General features: G+C 43.8%; 9 protein-coding genes across 9 annotated transcripts; 6 read left to right on the forward strand and 3 right to left on the reverse strand.

Annotated features, from left to right (window-relative positions):
* Positions 1-982: 982 nt before the first annotated feature.
* CCR75_006494 (uncharacterized protein) lies at positions 983-1,696 on the forward strand (the record flags this gene model as incomplete). Its single annotated transcript, XM_067964564.1, has 1 exon — positions 983-1,696. The coding sequence occupies one exon, from the start codon at positions 983-985 to the stop codon at positions 1,694-1,696; it is 714 nt and encodes a 237-aa protein (XP_067820958.1).
* A 325-nt stretch (positions 1,697-2,021) lies between these two features.
* Positions 2,022-2,881, forward strand: CCR75_006493 (uncharacterized protein; the record flags this gene model as incomplete). The annotated part of the gene is made up of 5 exons (XM_067964563.1): positions 2,022-2,078; positions 2,192-2,311; positions 2,339-2,446; positions 2,480-2,742; positions 2,797-2,881. 5 exons carry the CDS (start codon positions 2,022-2,024, stop codon positions 2,879-2,881), a joined length of 633 nt encoding a protein of 210 aa, XP_067820955.1.
* Positions 2,882-8,624: 5,743 nt separating this feature from the next.
* On the forward strand, positions 8,625-10,903 carry CCR75_006492 (uncharacterized protein; the record flags this gene model as incomplete). Its single annotated transcript, XM_067964562.1, has 2 exons — positions 8,625-9,147; positions 9,322-10,903. 2 exons carry the CDS (start codon positions 8,625-8,627, stop codon positions 9,330-9,332), a joined length of 534 nt encoding a protein of 177 aa, XP_067820954.1. The 3' UTR covers positions 9,333-10,903.
* A 507-nt stretch (positions 10,904-11,410) lies between these two features.
* On the forward strand, positions 11,411-11,868 carry CCR75_006491 (uncharacterized protein; the record flags this gene model as incomplete). Its single annotated transcript, XM_067964561.1, has 3 exons — positions 11,411-11,432; positions 11,461-11,549; positions 11,578-11,868. 3 exons carry the CDS (start codon positions 11,411-11,413, stop codon positions 11,866-11,868), a joined length of 402 nt encoding a protein of 133 aa, XP_067820957.1.
* A 237-nt stretch (positions 11,869-12,105) lies between these two features.
* On the reverse strand, positions 12,106-13,144 carry CCR75_006490 (uncharacterized protein). Its single transcript, XM_067964560.1, has 2 exons — positions 12,967-13,144; positions 12,106-12,870 (listed from the first exon to the last, which is right to left on the reverse strand). Exons 1-2 carry the CDS (start codon positions 13,098-13,100, stop codon positions 12,483-12,485), a joined length of 522 nt encoding a protein of 173 aa, XP_067820956.1. The 5' UTR covers positions 13,101-13,144; the 3' UTR covers positions 12,106-12,482.
* A 148-nt stretch (positions 13,145-13,292) lies between these two features.
* CCR75_006489 (uncharacterized protein) lies at positions 13,293-13,730 on the forward strand (the record flags this gene model as incomplete). Its single annotated transcript, XM_067964559.1, has 1 exon — positions 13,293-13,730. One exon carries the CDS (start codon positions 13,293-13,295, stop codon positions 13,728-13,730), a length of 438 nt encoding a protein of 145 aa, XP_067821189.1.
* Positions 13,731-14,334: 604 nt separating this feature from the next.
* Positions 14,335-14,792, forward strand: CCR75_006488 (uncharacterized protein; the record flags this gene model as incomplete). Its single annotated transcript, XM_067964558.1, has 3 exons — positions 14,335-14,356; positions 14,385-14,473; positions 14,502-14,792. The coding sequence occupies 3 exons, from the start codon at positions 14,335-14,337 to the stop codon at positions 14,790-14,792; spliced, it is 402 nt and encodes a 133-aa protein (XP_067821190.1).
* Positions 14,793-15,029: 237 nt separating this feature from the next.
* On the reverse strand, positions 15,030-16,068 carry CCR75_006487 (uncharacterized protein). Its single transcript, XM_067964557.1, has 2 exons — positions 15,891-16,068; positions 15,030-15,794 (listed from the first exon to the last, which is right to left on the reverse strand). The coding sequence occupies exons 1-2, from the start codon at positions 16,022-16,024 to the stop codon at positions 15,407-15,409; spliced, it is 522 nt and encodes a 173-aa protein (XP_067821026.1). The 5' UTR covers positions 16,025-16,068; the 3' UTR covers positions 15,030-15,406.
* A 406-nt stretch (positions 16,069-16,474) lies between these two features.
* Positions 16,475-19,583, reverse strand: CCR75_006486 (uncharacterized protein; the record flags this gene model as incomplete). The annotated part of the gene is made up of 7 exons (XM_067964556.1): positions 19,503-19,583; positions 19,329-19,433; positions 19,061-19,137; positions 18,888-18,988; positions 17,113-18,835; positions 16,814-17,037; positions 16,475-16,640 (listed from the first exon to the last, which is right to left on the reverse strand). The coding sequence occupies exons 1-7, from the start codon at positions 19,504-19,506 to the stop codon at positions 16,475-16,477; spliced, it is 2,400 nt and encodes a 799-aa protein (XP_067821188.1). The 5' UTR covers positions 19,507-19,583.
* Positions 19,584-23,006: the final 3,423 nt, after the last annotated feature.

Consider the following 23,006-nt stretch of genomic DNA (forward strand, 5'->3'; position numbering starts at 1 on the left):
TCCTGAATTCTTATCCATAAATAGGTATAGACCATTATGTCTATTTATTCCGCAGACTAATCAGCTGTAGAAGTAATCAAAGAGAGTTACAAGATAAGATAGATAAGAATTCATTTACATGTTTAGTATTAGTTTATAGCTAAGTCAGCATTTACAAAGATAGATTAAGAGACACTTAACTATATTAATACAGTTTTCATTTTACCCTCTTAAGTTAACTTGTCTTAAGAGAAGTCTTCCTCTATACGTACAGTGTACGTCACCTAACGAAAGGCACCACTCACAACTGAAGCAGTGTGAAGTGGACTTGTACTGAAACAGTACAAGTCGTAGTGCCCCGTTACAGGGCACCTTTCGTTAGTACCAATCTTACTTACACTGATAATAATGTAGACAAAAAAACTCCGATACCTCACGTACACGACGTGCAAAATGAAGATTCTTTGTTGCTAAGCGGTCGCTTAAAGACTATACAGAGTTCTATGATTTCAACCCCGCCAATCGCTGCTAGACGCGCGAATGGGCTATTAGGGATGAGTCACTTTACACAGGTCTATATGTATCAAAATCGAGTTCCGGGTGACTTCTTCAGTAATAATGCAAAGGGGCATATACGAAGCTTAATTTTACGCGATCGTAAGCAACACTGCTCGTTTGTTAAGGTTTGAGATCAATTTAGGCGGACATCATAAAAATGTCGTTTTGTAATTGTCCATTAGGGTTTGGGTCTACCCCTTCAAATGCGGATTTGCTTCGTTAAGGAATAAATTAAAGCTGAATTTGACATATTAAGTTTCTACGTACAAATACTTCCTATAGTCCTGTGGACGATAGATTTAGTCGTTGCATGATTGAAAGTGCCTGCTCACACTGCTGCTTGATTGATTGCTCAACAAGAAATTTCCGATTATTTCTGAGAAATGCGATCGTATTTAACAGATTGACAATTCATGATCCACTGCATTTGTCATTTCTCTTCGCAATGATGCTGACTGCTCTAGCCCTCGTTCTGCGATCATACCCCGCTTTGACGCATCTAGAAGAGAGTATGAGAGTAATCTCCGATTTTATTGGGCCACCCCGAAACCTCATCTGTAGTGAAGCGTGCCAATTTGGATCAATTCGACTATTGGAATGGCTCTGGAGTGTTTCGTGCACAACACCAAGTAAACGACTGCGCGGATGGTCCCTCGCTAATTATTTGCGATCCGATGCAAATCACCACAATTGGCAATTTTGTAAGTCGCTTTATGTAGCGGTCAGCAGAGATGATTTGACCATGGTTAAATGGCTCTTTGCGCATTTTTCAAATTGTGTAGCCTCTGAGCGTTGTGTTGATGTCGCCATGCGCAATGGATATATAAGAGTGCTTTTCTTTTTATGGAGTCATCGTCTGTGTATGAATGGCGCGAGTAGCCCACGAAATAGTGGAGAATTAAACAAAGACAACTTCGATCGGAAGCTCGAAAGCACTGTTTGCTTTCCTGAATCAATGTGGACTCGTGAAGTAGTAATTGAAGCTGTCGAAAATGAACAATATATTGACTGTATCATGGAAGGTCTACCTTTTAACGAGAAATTTCGAGAAATTTCAGTCAAGCACGCACTAAAACTCGGAAAAATGGATCTTGCAAAGCAGATAATGCTTCCAGGGGAGTGCTTGCTCGATTATGTACTGGCTGTCCACAAGATTTAATGATCGAGTGGATGAGTGCATGGGGATCTTGCAGCGTCGGCGATCCAACTCTTACATCGAATGAACATTTGCAGCTTGGAGGAGCCATGTACGGACTTCTAACCTCAGTCCATAATCTTGCTATCCCATTTGCAACTACCATTACCCGCAACATCGACAGCTTGTTTCATACAAGTACAGAACAGATTCAAAATGACACAACTGAGGTGAGGAATGAAGTTACTGCATCGGTGGTCGTCATATGGACAATTAGATATAGCAATCTCCACTGCCAAAGAACTCGAGAAATTAAAGATGTCATGGGTTGATAGTATAAAACATATAGATGCTATTGGAAAGCTCTGGACTGAAGTGGCTTTTAAATCATCCTCTTGCCAGTGAAGTGTGCGAACGAATAAGAAAGGAAAAGTCGATAGTTATGCTTACTTAGTAGGGCAGCTGAACGTGGGCATGTCGATGTCTTGCAGTTCCTCGTTGCCATAAACTTTTCGAAAGCACTTGATTATCAAGCGATTTAGCACCGTGAAATGGCTCATTTCTAATTGTAATTTCAAAATACTAATAAGCCATGCAATCGACAAATGTGGCACTTACGGCCATCGACAATTTCTGCAGGTTTTCCACGATTTCGATTAAATACAGACGCATAAGGCTGATAGAACTGATTTGATGCGCACTGAAGCGCCTGATTCGTGGCGCAACCTCACAGACGCTCCCATCCTTTTGGCGGCAATAAGTGGTCATATCGTTGTACTTGAATGCTTCTAAACAACCCGTTTCCAGCGGTGCGACCGCGGTGCGGTGGACAATGCCGCTAGCCAAGGCCACTTGGAAGTGATAGAGTGGCTGCATACGAATCGATCGGAAGGTTGTTCACGTTTGGCAATAAAAAACTTCTCTTATAGGTGTACGTCAAATTCTATGTGTCAGGCTGCCGAAAACGGTTATTTATCGATGGTCAAGCGACTGAATGCCAACATGCCCGAGTCGCATACAGCTCGAACAATAAACTATGCAGTTCAGTATTGCCATCTCGACGTGGCAACGTAATTACGATCGCGCTTTTCTACACAATTTTTATTTGACTTAACTAATGGTAGCTTGCTTTCTGAGGCCAGCTTCAATTCGAGATACTGCTGTGGTTACATGCTTACGCCACTAATGTCTTCACATCGGATTTTGTGAGCTTCATTCGGTTAACGGTATGCATGCCTATATTTATGAAAACTATTGAACACTATGGTTTTTCGAGGAAGAAATTTTTGCACTTGAAACTGATTTTTTTGCGTAGGGACAAACGGTCTATATATTTTTATTAAGCGCACGGGGCGCCACCGCTAATCAAATTTATTTCGTTTAAATCCCTTACAAAATTTGAAACAACTGTAGAAAATTTAGCTGTCGAAGAAAAAAACATCTATTTTAATCAATAGATTTTTCTTATAATCAATCGAATAACTCGAAAAGTCGATTAAAAAAGGACCACTAAAAGTGAAATTACTTGCGGATTTTTGCTACTTCGATGCAATCCAAATTTCGGGGATTGGATGCGGATCATTGGTCGGGCTGCCCTCGCTGTGCCGAAAAGAAAGGCCATTGTTGTAAAACGTATCAAAAAACACCTTTTCTTCAGATACCCTGCACACAAGAAAGTCAAAATACGGCCTACAGGCAAGATTTTAAAGTTCTTATTTGGCGCTACCAAAATTTTGTCGAAAAATACAGTAGTTCTGGAGTCAAAAATAAGAAACGGCCTACCTCTACTACTTTGTTATTAGCTGCGTTAAGAAAGATAGTGGCTTGTTTGCGGCTGCTGGCTGAACGCCTCTAAGTCAGAATCCATGCTGGAATAGACGATAATCACCTTTCCTGATGTACCGCACGGCATTCTTCCACGCAAATGGCCAATTTTTAGCTAGTACTGACACTCGTCTGAGGGGATGTAGCTCAAATGGTAGAGCGCTCGCTTAGCATGCCCGCAGATTGCTGCATCCTCACCAGAATGTCCAGCTGGCCCTCTAAACGAGGTTGCTAACGCTCCATTCCAACTTTCATGGCCATAGTCCTGCTGTCTAAATGAACCAACACCTTTTGTTCTATCAAGGTGAGCGAGTATTTTGGCACGTTAAGTTTGCGTTCGGTTCATCACGCATCGCCAGACGATCTTACCCCGTATGGCTCGCTGTGCCCTACCACAGCGAGATCCACTACGATCGACTCTCCAGTCGACAAGGACTTTCGCACCCGAATGCACTAGGAGGGTCATCACCTGGTCATAGCCTCGTACCTGAGCGCTATAGACCAGCAGGGTTGAGTCCGAATTATCGATGACAGGCAGTTCCAGGACTGCTGGAACGAAAAAGACAGCTCGTTTGTCCTAACCATCATGCTTGACGAAAACATTTCCGAAGCGATGCGTGATCCGTATAATCCACAAATGGTTCGGTGCCCAATAGGTGCCCACGAAAAAATCAACTCCGTCAATCGTTTCAAGACACGATGGTTCGGTGCGCAAGGAGGCGTCATACTTAATTAGATATTCATATAATGAGTTCAGTGGTAGATAGAAGATCGTTACGTAGGAAACTAATTAAAATTAATATAGCTTTCCTTTTTTCTAATTATGACCATTGCCCCCCGCCCCACCGAGGCGGATGCTTTGCTTGGCGCTCGCGACCAACACAGCAGCCAGAGCGAAACAGACAGCGACAGCGACGGTAGCTGCACAGCCGGTAGCACAAGGCTATCGCTGCAATCCTTCTTACGAATCCCTACCGCCAACTTTTCATCCGAGTCCATTTCGCACTGCTTCAGTTGCGAGTGGTGCCCTACGTTAATTGACGTACACTGTACGTGCAGAGGAAGACTTCTCTTAAGGTAATTAGCTTGAGAGGGTAAAATGAAAACTGTAGTAAATATAATTAAGTGTCTCTTGTTATATCTTTGTAAATGCTAACTTAATTATAATTCTATACTAAACATGTAAATGAATCTCTATCTTATCTATAACTCTCTATTTGATTACTCCTACAGCTAATTAGTCTGCGGAATAAATAGGTATAAATGGTCTATACCTATTTATGGCCAAGAATTCTGAATATTACTATATAAAGTAATATCCTCCAAATATTATCTACCTTTAAGATAATATATTAATTAACAACCTTTAAGTGTAAATTTCATGTAACGATACACCCCGTTACAGTTATGAAAAAGGACAAGTCGATTAAATGCTTACTTAGTACGGCAGCTGAAGGTGGGCATGTCGATGTCATGAAGTTCCTCAAAGAGCATGACCTTGCCGAAATGTTTTCGAAAGCGCTCGATCGTGCAATAATAGCAGGCCAACCTGGCTCCGTCAAATGGCTCATTTCTCATTATAAGTTCGATAGACGAATCTGTAAATGTGCATGGTAGGCACATAGTACTTAGCATTTTAAAGAAAAATCTTGTGTAAGTTGCTGTATGTCTCACGCTCGAAATATCCGTCATCAGGTTTGCAGAGGTATGAAGGGTTTAGCTAGTATGAAGCGGGCTCCACAGCTAAGATTAATAGCTCCATAACTATTTTCGAAAATAAATATTTATTTTAATTTAAATGACCGCTCCTACTTAAATTATTACTTTCACAACTTTTTTGAGAAATAAAAAAATATATTCAGAAAATTGCTATATTCACACCCTTTTACCTTAAATTCACACCCTTTTTGACTTGGATTAGGTACACCCGCTTTCCTGTAATCAAACTTTTTATCGAATCATCTTAAAATCGATCGCGTGCAAAAGACGGCACGGCACCTTCAAACTGCTCCCGGCTGGAGAAATAAACCTCTGGGAAAAAGAGCGTGTTATTGTGCGGTGATGGAGTGGATGAGAATGGCACAGGCAATCGCAAAGTAGATGTGAATGGCGCGGGAGGAGAAGAGTGGTGAGGGTGGTTACATTGTTTCAGAATAGAAACGGCGTAGTAAGCGGGAAGTGGTCATTAATGATATACAGATGGCTGCCCGGCGTTGACCTCAGTAATGATGTTGTTTCACCCCTTGTTTCACCCCTGAGAATATCCCATGCAACCAATCATAACTCCTAAATACATAAGGGCAACGCATTTTGCTATGATTAGCCCCCAATCACGTGACCCACCTCCCTCGCACTGCAAATTCAAAATAAAATAGGGGAGAATTCGAGAAAAAAGGTGCGAATATATTAATTCCCTGATTTTGAACTCGCAAACTAAAACTATTATTCCCACAACTTCTGTAAAGATATTAATATGAGATTTTTAATCCAGAATGCCGAATGGCCAATACACATTATAATTGACTAGCACATATTATGTTTCTATTAGCATTTGCTAGTACATATTTTATATTTTGGCTTTGATTGGCTAATACTAACTATGTTTTAAATACCACAATGTCCAAGGTATTCCTTGTCAACACAGAGGAGGCTTGTTCAGCTCCTTTTATATAGTATTAATATCGGACGTTCACATTAAACTTGACAAAGGCACTTGCTACCTAAAATATTTTAAAACTGCTTCTCCACCAGTTCACCATCCTAAAACAGATTTAAAGGGCTCTTCAAAGCTGCACAAGAGTTTTCATTTATCGAAGCGTGAGCGAGGCTCAAGGCTTTGTGGATGAGCGATTAGTCATCACACGAAAAGTCCGTGACGCGATGGCAAGCCCACAGGATAGACAAAAACAATATGCGGACCAACAATGGACGCTTAAAAGTGGGAACAGTACTATTAAGTACTTAAAAATGGAATTTCGGTACTACCTGGAGATACTACGAAGTTATTGTCGCGTTTCATTGGGCCTTGCGGTAGTAGAAGAGGTCAGAGACCTAAATTATAGGCTCATACTTCCCCCGTATACATGACTACGCACTTCGTATTTTACGTGGGTCGTCTGAAACGGTATGTTGATCCAGAAGAGATCACATATCCCCATCCACCTAAGGAAACCGATGGTGACGCCAACTGTGAGTCAATTGTCGATCGGGTGAGGGGGGCGGTGAAGGTAAAAAAACTTTCAGGTGCATGACTCCTCCCAGCACGATAAGAACTCAGAGAGCGAGAGGTATCACGCGCGTAATGCGTGTCCCTTAGCATCGACTTCATCAGGATGTCAAGTCGAAGTTTCCGGCGTTTATAACCCGGACGATCCTTCGCGCGGACATCTTGAAGATCCGAGGTCAGTCCAAGACTTGACTAGCGAGATCCGCAAAACGTCGTTCAACAGTGCTTAACGCTGCGACTGAACGGACGCGGCTAAGACAGCCGCGAGAATATGGGCGAGATCGCCACTCATATGGGGCACATCCTGCACTGATGGATGCGAGTGGGAACCAACGCTTTTTGTTGGAAGGTTGCTTGCCCATCGCTCCTAAGTATCAGATCCTCGTCCAGTCGAGAGGATGTTTGGAGCAGTGAGAGTAGTTTGGATGGGCAATAAAGCGCTATCATCCTTCTTCATTAGCTCGCTGTACTCATCGCTACTATTAGGTGATGGCAGCGGTGTCGACTCATTGTAGTCAACAATGAGCGACGGATCTACATCCTCACTGTGAAAGTGGGATGGATCGTTAAGCCCAGTTGGTGCGATAGCAGCAGTGGCTGTCGACGTTGTAACTGTGGCGTTGGGCGACGGCGGCGTGCTAACGCGGCGCATGCGCTTTGTTTGTTGTTGAGTGGGTGTTTTTGCAGACGACCCACAAACATTGCCCCTTTTACGTGGCATATTCGGCTCCGTGTAAGACAGGTAGTAAGAATGAATGAGAGCACTAAGCGGCGCGCAAAGCAGCTCGCTATTCCTCTGTCCTCGTTGACGAATTTGCAAACTGTGGGTGTAATTCACATTGTGACCCACCCTTGTGTATGTGATGTCCCTGAGGGCAATCACATTAGCGTAGATGACGGCTAGCGTCATCCGTTATGCGAGATATCTAGAAAGATATGCTCGCAATACATATTAGTGATATCTACAGGGATGACATATTAGAATTGGTTAGAAATATGTATTTATATTATATGTGATTAAATACAAACCACTTCCTACTGTTTAAGTGCGCACGAGGAGCCGGATTACTGCTCCCGTGAGGACAAGTTTATCAAAGTACTTAGTGCGTTGGGTGAGGTCGCTAAGTCCGTGAGAGAAGTCGGTCAAACCGCTTCCTTGCTGTGCTAGGGTGTGTGCTTAAGTAGAGCGTGGTCGCATTAAGACGTGCCCGCCTACAATTTTTGGCAACAGATTTTCAGAACGATTTTGATGAAATGGAAAATCTGATGAGTTGGGAAAGCAATGAACCAATTCCAGTAACCAACTGGTTTGCTTCTCCTGAGCGCGCTATTCTTGCAGCCATATGATATTCAAGGCCAGTAATGAAGATGGATCCGAAACCCATTTCATGCCATACACCAAATTAGCAAAACGTAAGGTATTAACACTTTTGCATATCAACAGTGACCACTTGCAAGCTGTTCAGCTGCAGGCTGGTGCAAAGTTACCTCGGGTTGATGCAATTTGGCAGTACCACTCTACCAGTGAGAAACGCGATTTTTAACTAGCTCAGATCCAGGACAAGCTTTAGTAATAGACCATATATTTTTCCTTCAAAAAGTTTTTCGATACTTTATTAATGCTACATATATTTTTGCCGTTGTGATAACAATCAATATATTTACAGAAGTTGTAAGAATCACAATTTTAGTTTGCGGATATAAAATTATAGATTTTAAAAAAAGTTGTGGGAGTAATGATTTATGAAGGAGGAGTTGTTTAAATTTAAATTAAAAAATATTTTAAAGAATAGTTATGGGGATATCAATTTTAGTTGTGGGCAGATCAATTTCCACGATTTACCATCAATAAATCGATTTTTTTGTGCTCGGATAAGTACGACTACCAGACCAATTTTAATCATGAACCAAAGTCCAAGTCGCCGTCGCAGTTTGTCGCGAGGTCGACGCCTTCGTAGCCACAACCGGCGCTTTATCAAGCGTAGCCGCAGCCTCACGAACAAAAGCTCTCGAAGCAATAGCTCCAATTGCGATCGTTGTTCAAAAAGTGCGGAAAGGCATGTGGCAAAACACGAGAAATATGTTAAAACAAAGAAAAAAGAAAAATTACACGAGAAAAAGAGCAAACGCAAGAAACAGCACGAATCTGCGCCGACTGTTAAAGCTACTGTGACGACAATGGCGGTACAAGAAGTAAGCAACGATGTAAGCAAGCAGACGACCAGCTTGATGCCCGTTGATGCGCGAAACTTTTTTGAGCAGCTACAAAGGCAGGAAGCGGCGAAAATGCCCGTTGGAACAGTACATGCTCGAGGTCTTCCTGCACCTGTGTCATTGACAGCCCTCTCGTCCTTAGACAAGTGGGAATGTAGCAAAGCTGGTTGTGGCCATTTGAATTTTAAGCACGCCCCGGCTTGCAATAAATGTGGCGCCATGAAGCGAATGACCGAGTGGCGATAGAACTTCATAAGATGCCACCTGTAGCTGTCAAAATACGAAATTTAGACAATTTGTCCTTAAAGTGTTCAAAAACGTTACATGTGGCTTGGAGGAAAAAAACAACGAGTCGATCGAATGATATAATTTCAAAGGTTCATAGGTCGGATATAAAGATATACAAGAAAAATCCATGTCAAAAAATTGGCAAATCACAAAACCCGTCGAACTTAGCGCCCCCTTGTGCCTTACTTTCGAACTTTACAGCATGAGTGAGGTGCTTCGCACAGGAGTGTTGTTTAAGAAAGGCTCGGGCACGGGTCCCTTTGGCCGGAAGAATTGGAAACCCCGGTACTTTGTGCTCACGCCAGCGCGTCTTCAGTACTTTACGTTCGAAGATGGGGAGCTCAAGGGCGAGTTAAGTCTCCAAGGCTGTGACGAGGGCGTCTTGGAGGTCATGCCAGCGGATAGCATGAAGACTGGCAGCTCGGCGTCCACGATCTGGCGCGTAGCGATTAACGCGCCGGAACGTCGCTTGCTCGTCGCTGCTAGTACGGAAATGGAGATGAATGACTGGGTGGATAAGCTTGTGATGGCTTTCCGGATGAACTCGGGCCAGCCGTCGTCGTATCGTTCGTCCATGCCAGCACCTTCGTCTACCTATGGCACCATGCCTGGTACAAATATGAAATATAGTAATCCAAAAGTTCGCGATTTTCAGAATTTTTCGGTCCCACGTCGGACAAACCAACGTCACAGTACCGGGGCAGCTGATATGCGCCCGACGTTTCAAGAGCAAGAATTCCTGCTCGCACAGTTAGAGAGCATGGAAACCCATCAGTCGGAGGAGAAGCGTCGTGTTGAAGTTGAGCAAGAGCAGGAAGCGCAACTACGTCGTCAGGACATTCTAGATGCTGAGATGCGGGACGATTTGGTGCTTGAGCAGCAACGAGAGCAAGAGGAAGCTGCGCTCGCTGCTGCGGATGCGTTGCAACGTCTTGAAGAGCAGCAAAAGCAAGAGCAACTTAAGTTGCAAAAGGAAAACGAACGGCAACAGGTGATTGAGTTGCAACGCGTGCGTAGATTGGAAGAAGTGGCACGTTTGCAACATGAAAAAGAACAAGAAAAAATCCAGAGTCGGCAACTTGCAGACGAAGTGCTTCAGAAGGCAACACTGAAGAATCAGCAAGGAGAAGACGTGCTCGAGCGACAGCGTCGAGAGAAACGAGAACAGCACGCTCGCCAACGAGCTCAGCATGAAAAAGCGTTGCAGTTGCAAAAAGAGCAAGAGGACCTTGTTTTTCGAATGTCCCAGCAATTGCAAACGGACTTAAGCGAAGAAAACACCGAACAATTTTTGCCCGAGCCTCAGGCCTCAACCTTACGCTCGTCAGTTATTGGCAACGTCAAGCGCGAACTCATTCAGAAACAAAAGCAGGAGCACCAGCGACGTCGTGAAGCGGCTCTCCAGCAGAAGCAGCGAAATCAAGAAGTTAAGCCGCGTCGACACCAAGTCGAGGGTGCAAAAGTGGAAATGACTCCTTTTGAAATGGAAGTGGCCCCTCGTGAGATTGAGGTTGTGCGTCGGGCACCGATAAAAAAACCGGTATCGCCTACTGCTGTCCCCATGGGTAGCGTTGAGTTTTGAAAAGTTGCGATACACGTTTAAGGTCATTGGAAAAAGCAAGTAGCACTTTGTTGCATGCGGTGCAACTTTTTCTGTAACATTTTTTGCCAGTTGCACAGTCGCGTTTTTTATTATTGCTGCATAAATGCTAAAATTGCATCTTGTAATCTGCATGCGAGGCTAGGAATTGGCTAAGATCAGTGGCAAAATTCTACTAGAAGCAAGCCATCATGGTGGATCCGCAGGAAGGAATATCCGCAAGCATTAGCGGCACATACTGCAGGATTTCACCACCACGTTTATTACCTAGTGAGCGCACACAGTATCTTATCCGTGTGGCAGTAGCTTTCATCGATTGCGGGTACGCAGATGCAATCATTCCGTGTCTCGTTTTAAAAAAAAACTTTGCACATCGAAAAGTGTTTCAAATGCAAAAGGAAACACTAATAATGCTATTGCAACTTTTGCAATTGTGTAATGCATGTTTGCATCGACTTGCCACAGCCCCACTACATTGCGTAATTACATGATATTTCACGGCATCCCAGAAGAGCCAGGTTGCAACAAATAGCAACTTACACTTTTGTTGCCAGGTCTGTTGACATAACTCAAAAGTGCATTTTCAATGTTTGCGCGATCTCAGCCATGTATGCAAGACTCTTGAGACATTTGTAGACACTTTGACAAAGAATGCAAAAAATCCAACGAAACCAGCATCGCAACATTCATTTACATGCCAATTTTATAAACATTTTGATTCTGTCGTGATGTTTTTTCGTTGCCACTTTGCAGCTCACAGGTTCAAAGGACACTGGAAATGCAACAAAGTTGCTGCGAGCGCAGCCTTTGTATAAAATCTATAATAAAAGCCAGCATTTTCATGTCAAGAAAACAATTCGACAAGTAACGTTCCGCAATGCTGACGATGGCAAATGCTTTAAACATGTGCTCATATACAACCAAAATAGCTCTAATGCAACGCACTCATTTGTTGCCACAGGAAATAAAAAATTAGACAAGACTATTCATAAACACAAAGGCCAAGAGAAAGCAAATAGTGGCGATGTCATGCAAATGAAATAGAAACGGAAAGGACGTCTGTATTGTATTTGCAAGGGTGCAAGTTTTGGCAACATGATACAACAAAAAGTGTCTAGATCGGTCAAACTGGTACCACATGGGCTGTGTGGATCTGGATCCGTTGAAAGAACCTCCCACGATCTGGTATTGTCCAGCTTGCCAGGAAGAAGACTGTGCAAATATTTCAGAAAATCGTACGTGGTGTTGCCCGGATTGAACGAATGTTTACTTATTCGAATGAAGTGTCATATATGGCGATATGATTTTGCATGTGTTAATAATCTTATTAGATGGCAAAGTACGTGGCAACTTTGACGTGAAATCCTGGTGCAACTTGCTTTTACTAAACTGGGTTCTTTCAAGGATATTTGCGACTTTATCGCGTTGAAATATAAAAGCCACTTGAACTGGAAAGTAGAAAGGTGCGCAACATTGCCATATCCGTATTGTTAATACGACGACTAATAAGTGCTCTCGTAGTGGCCACATAGAAAACAACAATATAACGCAATCGCCATAAAAAATCGGCATTAAATGGCAACAACGCATAGTGTATTCTCAACACAAGCAACATCGCCCAGTGGCATCTTTACGCAACAAAGGCAACTCGTTTACCATCACTCCGACTTGCTCTCGGCATCGAGATCCGGCATCTCGTCCTCATCGCTGTCACTGCCTTCGTCCATCATCCCCGCCGCGTTTTGCGCTGCCATCATTTGATTCATATCAAAGCCCCCACCGCCATTCAGCGCGCTCATATCAAAACCGCCTTGTTCCACGTCCTCATCCTCGTCAACAAATTTGCTCCAGTCAACCTTGACATTTGTCTTCTCGAGCGTCTTGTCCGTAAGCAAACGCGGCCAAAAGGCTTCGTCTTGATTCTTTTTAACAATGTGAAAGTGCACATTTCGGTCCGTCTTGGCCCAAATACTGTCCTTTGACTCGACGTCGACCTCTTTATAAAAGTCCAACTTGACCTCATAGAGCTGGCCATTACTCGTACCTCTACCAAAACATAAAAACAAAAAGAGGCATGAGAAGATCTGGCGTGGCTAAAGTGGCGCGAGTTGCCACTTTTTATGACAACGTTAAACAACGTACTTAAAGGTGAGATTTTTGCCATCTAGCGTAACCTTTTCATCCTTGACATCGGGAAGATCGACGGTCACGTACAACGCGTCCTTGCGTTGCGCCCATTTCACGGGTGCCCATAGCGCTTTAGAGTGTTCAGACATAATCTCTTCGCACAGAAGTCAATTGATTCCTTGGTAGCACTTTCCGAACTGGGTTCTAGTTGGCTTCGAGAATGTCTGGACCATAAGATCGATGTTGACCACGCCAATGAGGCCGTAGGGAAGATGTTTTTTTCCTTAGGTTTTATTCAAATGTTTTATACAAGGTTGCAATTAAGGCAACTGTGGTATTAAATGCTGGTACTAAGTGATGACCCTCGCACCACTTGCCGCGCATCGTCCACACTAGACCGCAACAAGTGCCTTTATGGAGCTGCCAATATGCTCTCACCGAATCTTTCGAGCTGTTGGAACTCAGCACAAGGCCGTCCGCAGTACGTGCACGTGTATTTCCACCGCGTCGTGAGTGTTGCGTCTTTAGATTTTATGTTTCAAGGAGGGTTTGTTGGTCAACAAGTACAAGTGCATTTTAAACAACCGGGGGAGAACGCATTATGGGAAATGGCAACTATTGACATTGACCCGATCGANCACCAAGTCGAGGGTGCAAAAGTGGAAATGACTCCTTTTGAAATGGAAGTGGCCCCTCGTGAGATTGAGGTTGTGCGTCGGGCACCGATAAAAAAACCGGTATCGCCTACTGCTGTCCCCATGGGTAGCGTTGAGTTTTGAAAAGTTGCGATACACGTTTAAGGTCATTGGAAAAAGCAAGTAGCACTTTGTTGCATGCGGTGCAACTTTTTCTGTAACATTTTTTGCCAGTTGCACAGTCGCGTTTTTTATTATTGCTGCATAAATGCTAAAATTGCATCTTGTAATCTGCATGCGAGGCTAGGAATTGGCTAAGATCAGTGGCAAAATTCTACTAGAAGCAAGCCATCATGGTGGATCCGCAGGAAGGAATATCCGCAAGCATTAGCGGCACATACTGCAGGATTTCACCACCACGTTTATTACCTAGTGAGCGCACACAGTATCTTATCCGTGTGGCAGTAGCTTTCATCGATTGCGGGTACGCAGATGCAATCATTCCGTGTCTCGTTTTAAAAAAAAACTTTGCACATCGAAAAGTGTTTCAAATGCAAAAGGAAACACTAATAATGCTATTGCAACTTTTGCAATTGTGTAATGCATGTTTGCATCGACTTGCCACAGCCCCACTACATTGCGTAATTACATGATATTTCACGGCATCCCAGAAGAGCCAGGTTGCAACAAATAGCAACTTACACTTTTGTTGCCAGGTCTGTTGACATAACTCAAAAGTGCATTTTCAATGTTTGCGCGATCTCAGCCATGTATGCAAGACTCTTGAGACATTTGTAGACACTTTGACAAAGAATGCAAAAAATCCAACGAAACCAGCATCGCAACATTCATTTACATGCCAATTTTATAAACATTTTGATTCTGTCGTGATGTTTTTTCGTTGCCACTTTGCAGCTCACAGGTTCAAAGGACACTGGAAATGCAACAAAGTTGCTGCGAGCGCAGCCTTTGTATAAAATCTATAATAAAAGCCAGCATTTTCATGTCAAGAAAACAATTCGACAAGTAACGTTCCGCAATGCTGACGATGGCAAATGCTTTAAACATGTGCTCATATACAACCAAAATAGCTCTAATGCAACGCACTCATTTGTTGCCACAGGAAATAAAAAATTAGACAAGACTATTCATAAACACAAAGGCCAAGAGAAAGCAAATAGTGGCGATGTCATGCAAATGAAATAGAAACGGAAAGGACGTCTGTATTGTATTTGCAAGGGTGCAAGTTTTGGCAACATGATACAACAAAAAGTGTCTAGATCGGTCAAACTGGTACCACATGGGCTGTGTGGATCTGGATCCGTTGAAAGAACCTCCCACGATCTGGTATTGTCCAGCTTGCCAGGAAGAAGACTGTGCAAATATTTCAGAAAATCGTACGTGGTGTTGCCCGGATTGAACGAATGTTTACTTATTCGAATGAAGTGTCATATATGGCGATATGATTTTGCATGTGTTAATAATCTTATTAGATGGCAAAGTACGTGGCAACTTTGACGTGAAATCCTGGTGCAACTTGCTTTTACTAAACTGGGTTCTTTCAAGGATATTTGCGACTTTATCGCGTTGAAATATAAAAGCCACTTGAACTGGAAAGTAGAAAGGTGCGCAACATTGCCATATCCGTATTGTTAATACGACGACTAATAAGTGCTCTCGTAGTGGCCACATAGAAAACAACAATATAACGCAATCGCCATAAAAAATCGGCATTAAATGGCAACAACGCATAGTGTATTCTCAACACAAGCAACATCGCCCAGTGGCATCTTTACGCAACAAAGGCAACTCGTTTACCATCACTCCGACTTGCTCTCGGCATCGAGATCCGGCATCTCGTCCTCATCGCTGTCACTGCCTTCGTCCATCATCCCCGCCGCGTTTTGCGCTGCCATCATTTGATTCATATCAAAGCCCCCACCGCCATTCAGCGCGCTCATATCAAAACCGCCTTGTTCCACGTCCTCATCCTCGTCAACAAATTTGCTCCAGTCAACCTTGACATTTGTCTTCTCGAGCGTCTTGTCCGTAAGCAAACGCGGCCAAAAGGCTTCGTCTTGATTCTTTTTAACAATGTGAAAGTGCACATTTCGGTCCGTCTTGGCCCAAATACTGTCCTTTGACTCGACGTCGACCTCTTTATAAAAGTCCAACTTGACCTCATAGAGCTGGCCATTACTCGTACCTCTACCAAAACATAAAAACAAAAAGAGGCATGAGAAGATCTGGCGTGGCTAAAGTGGCGCGAGTTGCCACTTTTTATGACAACGTTAAACAACGTACTTAAAGGTGAGATTTTTGCCATCTAGCGTAACCTTTTCATCCTTGACATCGGGAAGATCGACGGTCACGTACAACGCGTCCTTGCGTTGCGCCCATTTCACGGGTGCCCATAGCGCTTTAGAGTGTTCAGACATAATCTCTTCGCACAGAAGTCAATTGATTCCTTGGTAGCACTTTCCGAACTGGGTTCTAGTTGGCTTCGAGAATGTCTGGACCATAAGATCGATGTTGACCACGCCAATGAGGCCGTAGGGAAGATGTTTTTTTCCTTAGGTTTTATTCAAATGTTTTATACAAGGTTGCAATTAAGGCAACTGTGGTATTAAATGCTGGTACTAAGTGATGACCCTCGCACCACTTGCCGCGCATCGTCCACACTAGACCGCAACAAGTGCCTTTATGGAGCTGCCAATATGCTCTCACCGAATCTTTCGAGCTGTTGGAACTCAGCACAAGGCCGTCCGCAGTACGTGCACGTGTATTTCCACCGCGTCGTGAGTGTTGCGTCTTTAGATTTTATGTTTCAAGGAGGGTTTGTTGGTCAACAAGTACAAGTGCATTTTAAACAACCGGGGGAGAACGCATTATGGGAAATGGCAACTATTGACATTGACCCGATCGATTCGAATGACTTGCAAACGTTTGCCTGTGCGTTGCCACACATTCAGGCCCTTGCTTTCACGTTCCAACGCAGTACGGACTTTTACGGTCGTGTCGTAATCTACCGATTGCAAGTATGGGGAACGGACTCTGCAAAACCTTGATAACGAATAAAACAAGGCAACAGGAAAGCAAAATGGAAAAAAACACTATTTTTTTTCAAACTATTTCAGACTATCTCTACATGCGCTTTTTTTTCACTCACAAATTACTACTTGAGTTCGTCAGAACTCGATTATTCATCGAAAATCTCGGGAATTCACACGAGCGACTGGCTCCAGTAAAACATCAATGCGTCCTCTCGCAACATAATGAGGTTGTGCTGGTACTTTGGCAACGAATGCACCGCGAGCGAGTCCTGGCGAAGCTCGTCGACAAATTGCGATGTAATGTGCCCCTGCTCTTCGTCAGTTAAGCCACTCTCTATTAGAGGGTGAAAAAGCACACGCGTTTGAAGAGCATCTTGATTTTCACTATAAAACCCCAGCTGTAAAAAGCCACACAAAAACCTGTTAAACATCATACTCCGAAACCCTCCATTGTTGTCTACTAACTCACGCACCATGCGTTGAAATTGATCAAAAGCAGGCAATCCCAGCTTGTGGTCCTGTGCACTCGTATACATCCTCGCCAAGATATAATACACCTCATCTTCTCCATCAGTCCCATTGTCTAGCGTATCCAAGTCCCTCCCATTCATTTTCGAACTCATGTCTTGAAACAATGGCACCACTCCATGAAACGCCGTCGTTTTCTCGTCGTCGGAATGACTATTTACTAACAACGACGGCACTGGCAATTCCAATGCTGGATCGTCTTCCACCAATGCACGTGAATGAATCGCCCCTTTTTCAATCCTTTCTAACGAATCTTGAAACCCATGGCTTTCAAACAAATTGCCATTCTCGACTTTATCTTTCGACATGTGTATCGACGACGATACACTCGATCGATGCGATGCAATCAACGATGCCAATGTCGTAGATGACATCTCGTCGGGCTTGGAAATAATATGCACGGTATTCTGCTGGTTATGAAAGACTCCGGCATCGCTTTCGTGGGTGGTTGTCAATGGATACGATAGACTTATGTCCGTACTTGGGTCGACTACTGGAGAATACGTCGTACTATATCGACGTAAAGGCACATCGGGAAGAGACGACGTGTCGAAAGGAGTTCGAAACATTGCGGGGTGTTGTGTTGGATAAAACACACAATGGGGATTGTGTGAAAACAAAGGACCTGTGGCCAACATGTCGACGTCGTTTAATCGGCGACAATGGGGACAGCGATAGATTGGACGACTAGCATTCATGGAGCCATGGGGATGAATTTCAAAACCATTCAGGATCCATTCTACGGCCCCTCCAGTCGCAGTAGACACGGGCGAGGGGGTTGAGGCGGGATGACGTAATGGTGTGGCGACGGTAAGGGAAGGGTGAGGAGGCTGGACGACGTGGCTACTCCAAGACATGGATCCCATTGGTAAAATATTCGGATACGTCGACGAGGTTGGGGGTTCCCCATATTTACACAGAGGGGGTTCCATCATTTCAGTACTGCCCGGAGGGGGTACAAAAGGGGTACGCGGTGTACCCACGACACTTCGTGGCGAAGCCCGAATCGTGTACCCTCCGGCATGAAGTTTGCGTTTATTGCGCTTGGATCGAATTGCAATTACCGACGTACGCGTAGGTGCAATGTCCTTAAACATAAAGCTCCCGTCCTGTTGTTCCGGTCCAATATCAAGTCGAAAGGACTGTCCTTGATGGTTTTTTGAGACGTCATCAATGCGAAATGAAATCAGTGCGCGACCGTGTGTCATATTGGGCCGCATGTCTGGAAAAAAGCGCAAAATGTTTTGATTCAGCACAAGATTGCCCGATTCGTAGAGCAATTTCACGTCTAAAGGCACGACGCGGTCTTCAACGACTGTGCCCGGTGCGGGTACGAGTGTAAGTGCTATTGTCATGCATTTTTCACGACCTCCTTCGTCCTTGTACCAGACATCGGGCGGTTGGGTTACAACGTGTAGTTTTTCCTTGACGAGATGCACGGAAGAGGAAAAAATGGGCTCAATTTCACCATCAATGCTCCGAACTTCGAGACAAAAGTTACGGCCATCGCACGTGGCCGTGAGGGTACGCACACACATTGAAAGCAACGCCATGCCCGAGTCCGCATCAATCGTAGCGGCTGCATTAAGACGAAGGAATGCATCTTGGTCCTCGACGACGTCGTATGAGTCGTTGTAACGCAAGAGCACTTGCAACGGCTTCTGAAGACTACGAGGTACACTTTAGACTTGGCCGTGTGCACATGGTTACGCATACGTACCCCGTAACCTTGACGTTGGTACTGTCCGTGAGCATCACGGTTGCTTGAAAGGTTACATTCTGATAGACGTACGAAGGCACTTGGTCCACAAAGACTAGTTTCTAAAGACAGTTGACGTGGTTTTAGTAAAAAATCGAATTGTTTTTAATAGGTGCAACTTGCCTGTGCCATACTTGAGAATTGCGCTTTCCTGCGCGCTTGCGCTCACTTCGTTCGCAATGCGATGCGCCTTCCTTGATATTGAGATGCGCTGCTTAATGTGCCGTGTAAAGCCACAGAGTGCGTTAATATAACTCGCGACACTTTAAGCGATGCGTGTGTCTGCGCAAGAGGAAAGGAGCAGGGACAAAGACTCGAATTGAGGTGGTGAAAAAGCTCGGCTTTTTTTTAGGTAAGGGCTAGGGCAGAGCGATTATATATGTCAGTTTATTCATAGCGTACTGGTTTCGCCGAAAAAAGTGAGATCGTAACGCGTCACAGGTTTACTATAGTTTATCTCACTACTCGTCCCGAATACGTCCTCAGGGCATATATCCCGTTTATCGGCTTAAAATAAAGAATGTTATAAATAAATGTTGACAATAAGCATCGAACGTTTTAATTTGGATAACGCACTCATGATTTCGACGACTCCCCATATCCTTCACGTATGCGGCATCCGTTGCTTCTTAGCAAGCTTAGTTCGCATGTAAGCAAGGGTCAGTGGTGCCAGCAGTTACGTCCGATAACTCGACGATGCTAAAGGCCATGAGATCGTGAACAGCTGCAATTGCCGCGGTGTCGCGGACTGCAGCTGGATCGGTGCCACAAACATATTAATACCAATATACATATAGAAATATAGAAATTAAAAAGGCGTTACGACAGAAAGTATTGTATTGCTATTCAAGCGGCAATTATCATAGCCACTTCGTGGAAGCATCACCGAAAGCATTGCAGTAACTTCTTGGCGCGACAACAGAGGCAAGACATTATTTACAGGCGAGCTTTAGCGTCCAAGTTTCTAAATTGATGCCAAAGTAGCATCGGCGCCTTGGTAGCTGCCACTGAACGGGATTCCTGCTTGTGTCTGCCAAATGTCAATCCTTAAAATACGACCATGGAAAAGGAAATATGCACCTTATGAATGCGTTTTACGTCTGCGCATCCGTTGCGTGAAGCTATCAGGTACCTAAGCACACGTGCACATATATTTTTTTTAATTACACATGAGCAAGGCTTATCCATTTATACATGCGACGGTGCTACAGACGAGTTGAACAGTCATTATAGGATTTGCAGTCCTTTACATTGATTTTATGTTACCGAGCCAAATATAGGAAATATTTGAGCAAAATAGAAAACTAAAACAATTACATATTTTTCAGATGGTTTATCATGTCACAACGGCACCAATTATTTTTTTGTTTTTTTTAGTACTAGTGTAAACTTATTCGTATTGCCGAACTTCATTCCCGTCGCATCATTCGCGATGCGACAAACTTCGATGGCTTTGTCAAACTCGACGAACTATCTAAACAAGGAGTCACCTTTGACTGCCTTCAACTTAAAAATGTCTATCTTTAAGCTTTCAACGCATACACGTCGACCCAGCAGCAACATGTAAATGCTGCTGTCTCACCATTGTTGAGCACCATACTGTTATCGTTGTAATGGGATGTGCCGTTACATAAGTATAATATTCTATGAGAGGAATAATAAATATTAGTTCATATGAGAGGAATAATTAATATCAGGTCCTATGCGAGGCATAATTAATATTATTTCCTATGAGAGGAAATAAATAAAGAAGTACAAAAAAATATCTTTATTAATTTTTACTTAAATAGTATTACCAGATTGGTAATATTGATGAAATAAGACATTAGCTTTCTTGATTGGTTGATTTAAGTCTAAATCAAACCCGCCAATCATTACAAGACACGATTGTGCGGTGCGCAAGAAGGCGCCATACTCAATCAATTATTAATATAATAAGTTCAGTAGTAGATAGAACATCGTTATGGAGGAAACTAATTATATTAAAACAGTTAAGTTTTTCTCTATACTAAAGCCTTAGTCTAGACCTTTAAGCTAAAGACTTTTACCTTAATAGAAATCTTCCTCTGTATCTTTGTGTACGTGAAGTTTTGAGGCACCTAACCTTATCTGTAATCAGTGTAAGGTTGACTAGTACTGATCAGTACTAGTGAAAGGTGCCCAGTTACACCTAGCATTCCGTAGTCCGTTCAACGACCTACGCACGTTCCATCCAACATGGACAGGTTGGATGAAGAAAGAGGGAGCTTTTCAGCCCGTCAAGAAGGCTATCACGCTGCGCGTAAAGGGTTTACTCTTTTGCATGACCTTGAATGGAGAGTGATTGAACGAATGAGCTCGGTCGTAGGCAAGCCAGCCGTTGGCGCCATGCTGTACAATCTGGAGAGAGATAATAAGCATGAATACAACACGAACATGACGCGGCCCGAAAGAAAGTAGCCTCGCTTCACCAGCAAGGCTGTTAACACGCGGGAGTGTTCAGAGAAAAGGGTGCTCAACAATCCAGAACTGTTGAGATAGCGCCATGTATATACTGCTTATACGCCGACGCTTCCGCGTCGACCCAAAAGCTTGAAGATCGAAACCTCTAAGCTTTAGGCATTCGAAGGCGACTCCCTTTTAAGATGGTTAGTCGAATTAAACGACGCCATAGAGCTCGCCGTATCAGTAATGATGCGACGAAAGTAAAATTTGGCATGTCCAACTTAGCCGGACGTGCCAATCTTGGGCCTTGGGGCTCAAGCTTCACTACCCATTAGTTTTTGGGTCGTGTGAGATCTTAAAGACCCGGCTATGACAACATTTGAGCCATCACGTGCCGAATTCAGGCTCGAGCCGAGCTCCTGTATTTGAAGCAGAGCAAGCGTGACATTCACGCTTATGCCTGGTCAGTTTATCGTTAGTTATCCAATTGATGAACAAACACGTAATTGTGTATATTAAAGGTCTTGTAGACGGACCTGTTAGACCGCCTGTTCCGGCTAGAATTAGAGTCACTCAACCAAGCGATATCTTTAGCGGAACAGGAGGACTTCAGTCTGAAACAGCTTTTCGTTCACTCGGCTGCATATCGTTCACCAAGACGACAAGAAAACGGAGGTCAAGAAGCCATGAATGTCTTGTATGTAGCGAGCGAAAACCTCGCCCTTCAAGTTCCAAACGACTACAGAAATATAATCGGTGTCAAAAGACGCGCCACTACGCCTATGAGAAAAGTGCACCACGGCCTGAGCCTAAGAAAACTGAGCAAAAGACCGACCTCTCGCTAAGATAGTAGATGACGCGAATTTGACGCTGTTGCAAAATCGCAACGGCGAGGCGGATTGTAAAAAACCGGTCGGGGTCAAAAGGTGCAGAGCGCACTACTGATCCAACATCGTCAAAATTATTTGCAGGCCTTTTGACGAATGTTGCTCCTCACACACAAAAATTGTGAGTAGCTGCCCCAGAGGATGAGATTAACCTCATCACCATGAGAATAAGTTTCCACTTGAGTCCCTAGTCGATTGTATGGCGTCGAATAATTTTATTAGGTGCCAATCGCTAGAAGATCGGAGTCTCAAGTTTATTGCGCGATATCCCGCTAACTTGGATGACAGTGCGCCTGGTAATAGGCACATCTGTAACAGTAAAGAAACGGGTAATTGGTATCCAATACACGTGAAAGGGTAAACAGTACGATTATGGTTTCATAGTTAAAGATGTGGATGACACAATTGATATCATCCTTGGTTTATCATGGCTCAGTAAGTACGAGCAACGTATAAATTGGCAACATCAAGCCGTGACGATGCCTGTCTCTTATCCATCAGATGACCAACTAATGAACGTCTTGGAGCGTCCACAAGCGTGTAATGTCCTACGAGTGAGTGCGACTTGTGAGTCGGTCGTTTGCATGACTGCACAAGACCTCAGTGTGAATACCCCAAATACTGTGAAGTTAGATCCCGGCGGCTGTGCACAAGCACAAACAGCGTCGAAGTCCACCATTGTGACGTGAAAATCCCACCGCTAGAGGCAGTTGAGAAAGATACTCTCTGAATAAAACATGAAGGAATAAATCCCTACAATTGATATCGG

The sequence above is a fragment of the Bremia lactucae genome, linkage group LG5 (assembly GCF_004359215.1).
Source record: "Bremia lactucae strain SF5 linkage group LG5, whole genome shotgun sequence".
Taxonomy (NCBI): Eukaryota; Oomycota; class Peronosporomycetes; order Peronosporales; family Peronosporaceae; genus Bremia; species Bremia lactucae.

Excerpts from the sequence above, each read along its gene's own strand:
- CCR75_006487 (XM_067964557.1), bottom strand. The coding sequence starts at position 16,024 with ATGTCTGAACACTCTAAAGCGCTATGGGCACCCGTGAAATGGGCGCAA. Across the intron at positions 15,795-15,890 it reads GGCAAAAATCTCACCTTTAA|AGGTACGAGTAATGGCCAGC; the intron begins GTACGTTGTTTA and ends ATGTTTTGGTAG.
- CCR75_006490 (XM_067964560.1), bottom strand. The coding sequence starts at position 13,100 with ATGTCTGAACACTCTAAAGCGCTATGGGCACCCGTGAAATGGGCGCAA. Across the intron at positions 12,871-12,966 it reads GGCAAAAATCTCACCTTTAA|AGGTACGAGTAATGGCCAGC; the intron begins GTACGTTGTTTA and ends ATGTTTTGGTAG.